Source organism: Branchiostoma floridae, chromosome 12, assembly GCF_000003815.2.
Source record: "Branchiostoma floridae strain S238N-H82 chromosome 12, Bfl_VNyyK, whole genome shotgun sequence".
Classification (NCBI taxonomy): domain Eukaryota; kingdom Metazoa; phylum Chordata; class Leptocardii; order Amphioxiformes; family Branchiostomatidae; genus Branchiostoma; species Branchiostoma floridae.
Genome location: NC_049990.1, coordinates 14,282,533 through 14,290,035, shown reverse-complemented (window position 1 = coordinate 14,290,035; position 7,503 = coordinate 14,282,533). Strand labels below are relative to the sequence as shown.

The 7,503-nt window shown below is 43.7% G+C and overlaps 1 protein-coding gene across 1 annotated transcript; it reads left to right on the top strand.

Moving 5' to 3' along the window:
- The first annotated feature begins 1,992 nt into the window (after window positions 1–1,992).
- LOC118427022 (uncharacterized protein F54H12.2-like) lies at window positions 1,993–3,330 on the top strand. The gene has a single exon (XM_035836660.1). The coding sequence runs from the start codon at window positions 1,993–1,995 to the stop codon at window positions 3,328–3,330; it is 1,338 nt and encodes a 445-aa protein (XP_035692553.1).
- The last annotated feature ends 4,173 nt before the right edge of the window (window positions 3,331–7,503 follow it).

Sequence of the window (7,503 nt, the reverse complement as noted above, 5' to 3'; positions counted from 1 at the left end):
AATTAATCTTGGATGATGGAAGAAAACCATGGCGCTTGCAAACTGATCAGGGCAAGGAATTTCTTAATCGAAACTTTCAAACCTTATTAAAAGATGAAGACATCGAATTCTTTACAACGTTTAACGAAGAAACGAAAGCCAGTGTTGTGGAACGCTTCAACCGTACGCTAAAGACAAGGATGTGGAAATTCTTTACGGCGTCAAACACTTATCGCTACGTAGACGTTTTGAATGATCTTGTTTGGGCGTATAACAATTCGTACCACCGCAGCATCAAGATGTCTCCCCTGGAAGTCAACAAGAGCAATCAACGCCTAGTATGGCACACACTGTATGGCACAAAGAAAACAATCAAATCTGTGTCTTTTAAGTTTAAACTGGGAGACCAAGTACGCATAAGTAAATCTAAACTGAAAATGGAAAAGGGATACACTCCAAATTGGTCGACGGAAATATTTACAGTTTCAAAACGCATCGCACGACAGCCACCTGTTTACAGAGTACAAGACTACAATGGAGATGAACTACAGGGGACGTTTTATGAACAGGAGTTACAGAAGGTCAGCAAAACGGAGGATGTTTTTCTCGTGGAAAAAATCATTCAGACTCGGAAACGCGGCGGAATAACACAGCATCTTGTACAGTGGAAAGGCTATCCAAAATCATTTAACAGTTGGGTTAGCGAAGAGGACATGACGGCAGTGTGATTAAAAAAGAAAGGACTCAACGTTTTGAAGTAGTAGAGCTTTTACAGTCATCATGTCAGCATCATTTTACGTGACGCTACCGAGTGACGGGTCCATGGATGTTTACCCTGAAAACACACATGCCAACTATAAAGTCAGACTTGCTCACCATGTCGAATTGACCGGAGACTGGGAAGTGGCGCTAGTTGAGATTCAGTACCCACACTCGTGGAATAATGTCTGCGAGGGCGAAAACTCCCTGGCGTACAAGGGGTTTGTGGAAGGAGAAATTGCGTCGGAAAAAAAACTCTTTCTTAAAAGTACCGCCGGGGCATTATTGTGATATTACACAGCTCTTACAGGCTTTGAATCAGTCAGCGTCTACACAATATCCACAATTTGGAGTACAGTTGAAACCATTTAGTTACAACGAGACGGATAAACGCGTAACAATGTCGCTACCTCCGACCATACTACCGCCCCGGTTCACGCTTGTGGGCTCCTTAGCTAAACAGCTGGGCTGGAGGGATCCGACACAAGTTGTGACTAGCTGGTGTAAGGCAACGGCGCCGCCAGACATTAACCTAGGACTGCACTCGTTGTACGTTTATTGTAACCTCATTGAGGACCGTTTAGTAGGCTCGGTAAAAGTTCCTCTTATGAGAATTGTTAAAGTTCAGGGAAAGGACCAAGAAGTTGTGGATCATGCAATCCGCACGCCGCACTACATGCCGCTAGCACGGAAACGTTTCGAAACGGTAGAACTAGATATAAGAAATGATTCAGGAGACCCTGTACCATTTGACGTCGGACGTGTGATCGTGACACTTCATTTTAGGCAGCGGAGATCGGCATACTTTTCTTGAACTTATTACTTTAAGGATGGTTCAGCGAGGAGGTCAGCTCCCTGTTTTCAGAGGCACCCAACGCGGGTATGGGTTAGGAGGTATCTTTAGGGGACTTTTCAGAACAGCATTACCTCTTTTAAAGCAAGGTGGTAAGGCTATAGGACGTCAAGCATTAAAAAGCGGGATCAACTTTGCACGAGATATGTTAGAAGGACAAAATGTGAAAACGGCAGCCAGACAGAGAGTAGGTGAATTTGGTCGCAATATGATCACACAAAAACCTCCTGCCAGCGTGACGAGGAAACGGGTCTCGACCTCCCAGAGGGGTGTTAAGGGGTCAAAGACTGTCATGAGACGCCCCATAAATACCGTGAAGCGCGGAAAGATTACCAGTTCGAAGAGACGAGGTGTCAAACGCAGACGTATCTCTCAAGACATATTTGATTGAGGAATCAACCATGGCACACCTTCATCCTTTATCTGATGGCTGCACGAAGTCGGAATTGGATCTTTTTCAGATCCCACCGACGCAAACAACAATTCAAGACGGAAGATGGATTGAATACAGACCCGTCGCTAACTTGGCCGAGTCTAGCCCGGTCGAGTTTGACATACCTAGCTCTGGAGAGGAGTACGTCGACTTGTCGCAGACGCAATTATATGTGAGAGCCAAGGTTGTCAGGGGGAATGGGGCCGACCTACCAGAAGGAGTAAAAGTCGGACCTGTCAACTTGTTCATGCACTCCTTGTTTCAACAAATTGACGTTAGCCTCAATAACAAATTGGTCACTCCGTCTTCGAACACCTACCCGTACAGAGCGATGATAGAAACACTACTCAACTTTGGGCAGGAGGCCAAAGACACTCAGCTGACAACAGCACTTTTCTATAGAGATACGCCAGGAGCAATGGATGTCAACGATCCAAACCCCGAGGCTGAAGGAGCTGCTGTCAACCTCGGACTGAAGAAACGCACCCAATTCACACAGGATAGTAATGTGGTGGACATGATTTCACCTTTACATGTTGATGCTTTCTTCCAAGAAAGGTACCTCATCAATAATGTGGATTTGAAAATCAAACTACAACGCAGCAAAAACCAGTTCTGTCTGATGTCGGCGGACGCAAATCCTGACTACAAAGTGGTGATCATGGAAGCAGCGCTTTTTGTTCGAAAAGTGAAGTTGTCTTCATCATACCGTCTGTCCATCGAAAACCAGCTGGCCCGAGAGACAGCAAAGTACCCGCTCCGCCGTGTAGAAGTAAAAGCAATCACACTCCCCAGGGGACATCTCACTGCCAGCACGGACAATGTGTTCTTGGGGCAGATACCACGCCGTGTAGTGGTAACGCTTGTTGAAAACACAGCCTTTCAGGGTTCATATACGAGGAACCCGTTCAACTTTCAACACTTTAATCTTAATTATATTGGATTAAACATCGACGGAGAGACAGTCCCACACAAAGCCCTGACGCCATCGTTCCCACAGAGAGATTTCATCAAATCGTATTACACACTGTTCGGGCCTACAGAGAAACAAGGAGCAGACAGCGGGAATCAGATTGGGAGGGAGGATTTCGACCGCGGCTACGCGTTTTGGTGCTATGATTTAACACCGGATCTCTGTGGGTCCGGTCAGGGGCACTTTAACGTCGTGAAACATGGAAACGTTAGACTTGAGTTGCATTTTGCAGAAGCTCTGCCGGAGACTGTAGTGGCTCTCGTCTGGGCCGAATTCGAAAACTTGCTGGAAATCAACAATAAGAGAATCGTGCAGTTTGACTACACAAACTGATGAACACGGGGCAAGTGGACGACATCTTACAGACAGACCCTGTCACTGCGCTATACACTAGAGGCGTATTTGCTTGGGATCAACTCCCTCGACAAGAGAAAACCTTCCCTGCAGCATATGTCGTTAATACTGATCCAAGTGACAAACCGGGACAACACTGGGTAGCGATATATTATGATTCGTGTGGACGCGGAGAGTTTTTCGATTCATACGGACAGCAGCCTGGTTTTTACTCGGCTCGTATAAAGCAATTTCTAGGAAAAAGTAGTGTGCAACCATGGATTTATAATTCAAGTCAAGTACAATCTCTATTTTCAACCACGTGCGGACAACACTGCTTGTTCTACTTGTTACACAGATGTAGGAATGTTTCAATGTCAACGATTGTAAACATGTTTTGTGACGACCATGATTTAAACGATGCACTTGTAGTCGACTTTATTGAACGCAATTTTAACGTAAAAACGTCTTTGCTAGATTTCAAGTACGTAGTTAGTCAAGTTGTTAGAAGTTTAGGGTTTAGTAGCTAGTGTTGAACGAACATTTTATGGTGATTGAAATAAAACGTTGGTGAGAAACGAGCAGGCTATTGTTTCGTCTCTTTTCTTTCTTTTTTTTTGTTGTTGCTTGACACACACACACACACACACACACACACACACACACACATACATAAACAATAAAAAGACAACATCAGACTTATTTAGCATTACATCATCTGTGTTCAAATCACAGAACTTTATTGATTCATTTCCATGAACTTTCGACGAAAGCTTTTCTGGTTTTTCCGACGCTCTTTTGCTTCTTTACTTCACGAAGCTTTCCCGCGGCTCTGACAGGTTTAGGCGAAGGGACTTCGTAGTCGCTTGACATAGCTTCTCCCTTGGATAATCGCTCTTTGTGGTTTTGTATGATCTGTAGACGTGTAGGGTGTCTAACGGCATTTGTAGGAGCATTGATTTCTGCCAGCCCCCTTGAAAACATTTTCCAACCGGTAGGATTAAACCCGCGTCTCCGTTGTAGAGAATCCCGCAAAAGGTCTGCTATGTTGGAAGTCGGAACAGGTTGTCCCATGTACACAAGCTCCCCTCTGTCATTCCACGTCATGATGTCTCCGCCGCGATTTCTGATCACACTCAGCAGTTGCTTAGCACGCGACTGCATGTTCTTTGGGAAAGATTCTACAATAGATTCTTCAGCCATGGAGGGTTGTGCTACAGCTTCTGCATTTAATGATGTGTTGTTAATGTCTCTAGTCGATGCTTCAGTAGCGTTGTTAGCTGTTGATGGTGTCACCACTTGCACAGCGATCGGCTCTACTCTTCTCTTATCACGATAGTTCAGGTAGCGTCGCAGTTGCTGTTCATACAATATCGCCTTTTCATCATCTGGAATGTCCCTATCCATAATTGACTTCATCTCTGAATCTATCGTCACGGCTGTTTTTACCAGAGGTGAAATCTGTTCTTCCTGTTTAGCTTCTATCGTCGATAGAATCTCTTGCGGGACTAAAACCATTTTCTTCGCATGCTCCATTTCTGTTTTGTCTTTACTTTTTTACACCAAACAAGGACGACAAAGCTGAGATTATTGGCGAAAGGAGAAGTGACAGAAACCCTCCTTTCTGTGAGAGGGTCTTTCTCTTCTGGGACAGTGAAATCTTTTTATCTACTAACTGACGCAGTGTCTTTTTGTGCCGTGCCAAAGACTTTTTTTGAGCCGGTGTGACGTGAATATTACCCGATAAAACGTTATGCGCGCAGTCACAGATACAACGAATCAAATCCGTTGACGAGGCTGCTACTATGGCCTTGCGCAATTTAGGATTTGCCTTGTTTAGCACCTTGAGACAGTCAAGATGATCGTGCACTCGCTTCCCCATCTCGAGATGGAATGAAGAGTTGATTTGACTACATCGAGGTTTTATTGTTTACGTACGTACACACAAGGACGGTGAGTAAACATGTTTGAGCGCACTCTCAATGCTTCGGGCGTTTCAGGGTGTAAATCTAACAGTAAATGCCCATATTTTACGTTTGACACGGCGTCATCGTAACTTTCTTGTAGAAACTGAGCATGACCTGGATACATTTGTCGTGCCAGATTAGCAATCGTTCCGCGATCTCGAGGGGATTTAAACAGTACCAAGTATGTGGCGTTTAGCGTTAGCGTTCTCATGCCTGGATGGTACAAATTCTGAGCGAGAAAAACTACCGACAATCCACGGTGTCGACTGGCCCTTGTGAACAGTTTGGCTACCTTTTGTCCAGAATCTTTCGAATTCGTGGCTTCCCACATTAAATCATCTAGAATCAAAATATTCTGGCAGTTAGGTTTAACTAAGTTGTCCCATGAACTAGGTATACCCTCTATGAATTGTATTTTGTCGCCTAATTTACTGGTCAGTTCGCGGTGAAGATTATGTTGATATTCGGCAAAACACCATATAATATTGTCAAACTGTTTTGGATTTATCCACTCATCACCACTCGTTAATAATTTCTGAGTGAATGTTGTCTTCCCACTACCAGCTTGGCCTGCTATTATTGCTCTCAATGGGTGACGTAGTCTCACATCCATGCTTGATACCGAATGATATGGTATGTTTGGGTACAGTTCTTTTATTGAGGAGTGACATAATAAATTCATCCGTCCAATCACACACACACACACACACACACACACACACACACACACACACACACCTTCCAAATTTTATCTATATACACCACAACAAGAAAAACAAACACGAGTACTACACAACCATCATCAACATTTGTTTATTTACACCAACACCGTAATCACGGGTAAAGATAAACACATTGTATTTACACAACTGATGTATACAAACAAAGTTGTCTTCGATACAAGTATACAATCCTTTTTCAAGTACAGTCACATTATCGCACTCTTCAAACTGTGAAAAACATTGTATTTACACACAATGGTATATACAAAAGTTGTCTTCCGATACAAGTACATAATCCCTTCCAGGTACATAGTATCACGCACTTTTTGAAAAAAACGTTGTATACAAACAATCACCAGCTGTCTTCGATACACACTTTGCAACCATGTTTGTCTAGTAGCCGTAAGGCAAAGTTGTAAGATTATCTTGAATCACACGCTTGTTGTACACTAATCTGTATCTCTTCACTTCCCTTCTGTTAACAACTGTCTTAGTCTTCTTGTCTCTTGTGATCTTATTCTTAGTGACTACATCAACGGTCTTCTGCCAATCCCCCTTCACCATGTCTTTCATGACGTCAAAGTTGATCAGTTTCTTGTTTTGGTGGTTCAATGTGAAGCCCCTTACTTTACTCACAGTTGTGCCATCGGCCATTTTGTACGAGTAGTTCTTGGGCCCGCCGCTAACCCATTCCACGATATGTCCACCGTTTTCCTCGCTAATTTCATTTGTATAGTTCCCTAGGTAGTCACCGGTCTGTACCTTATTCTCACCGTTACAGCGATAGACGATTGAGTCTGTATCATAATACAATACGGCGTCTCCTAGCCTGTCTAATGTGTCATACAGTTTCAGACGGGCATGAGCCGTGGTGAAAGCTGCGATGTAGATGTTTGTGTTTGGTGGTGAGGCAACGAAGTTACTTGTCTTAACATAATGGACTTCAGCGATTTCTTCTGTCGGAAAATCTAGCCCTTCAATATCAATATCTGTAGCACGGATAAGCTGAAACAGTCTAGCAGGTGAAGTTACGTACTCTGTCTTAGGGAAGTTGTGCCGCATGCCGAACTTTCCCCAGAAAGAATTTAGGCAAAACTTTGCGACTGATCTCTGACCTTTGTTGACTTCAATGTTCTCTCTATCCAGCTTAACCCCCTCGTTCTCCTCATACAATCGAATGTACTCTTTCTCTTTCTCTTCTCTATCTGCAGCTGGGGCATTGAGAACCCACTCAGGCCATCCACTTTTTTCCTGTTTTACCTTCAGGAACTTATCTACGTACTGCTCTGAATAGCTCAACGGATGTGTTCTTAAAATGATGTACCTCATAGATCTCAGAGATCTGATACCCCTTCTGCCTGGCCTTCTCTAACTCAAATGTTACCCATGTACCAACAATTGAGCGTTCTTCATCAGTGTGTTTACATGGTGTTTGCTGCTGCGTTTGCGCACAAGTTTTACACAAATGAAACATGAGCTTATCA

Coding starts and splice junctions, on each gene's coding strand:
- LOC118427022 (XM_035836660.1), top strand. CDS start 1,993: ATGGCACACCTTCATCCTTTATCTGATGGCTGCACGAAGTCGGAATTG.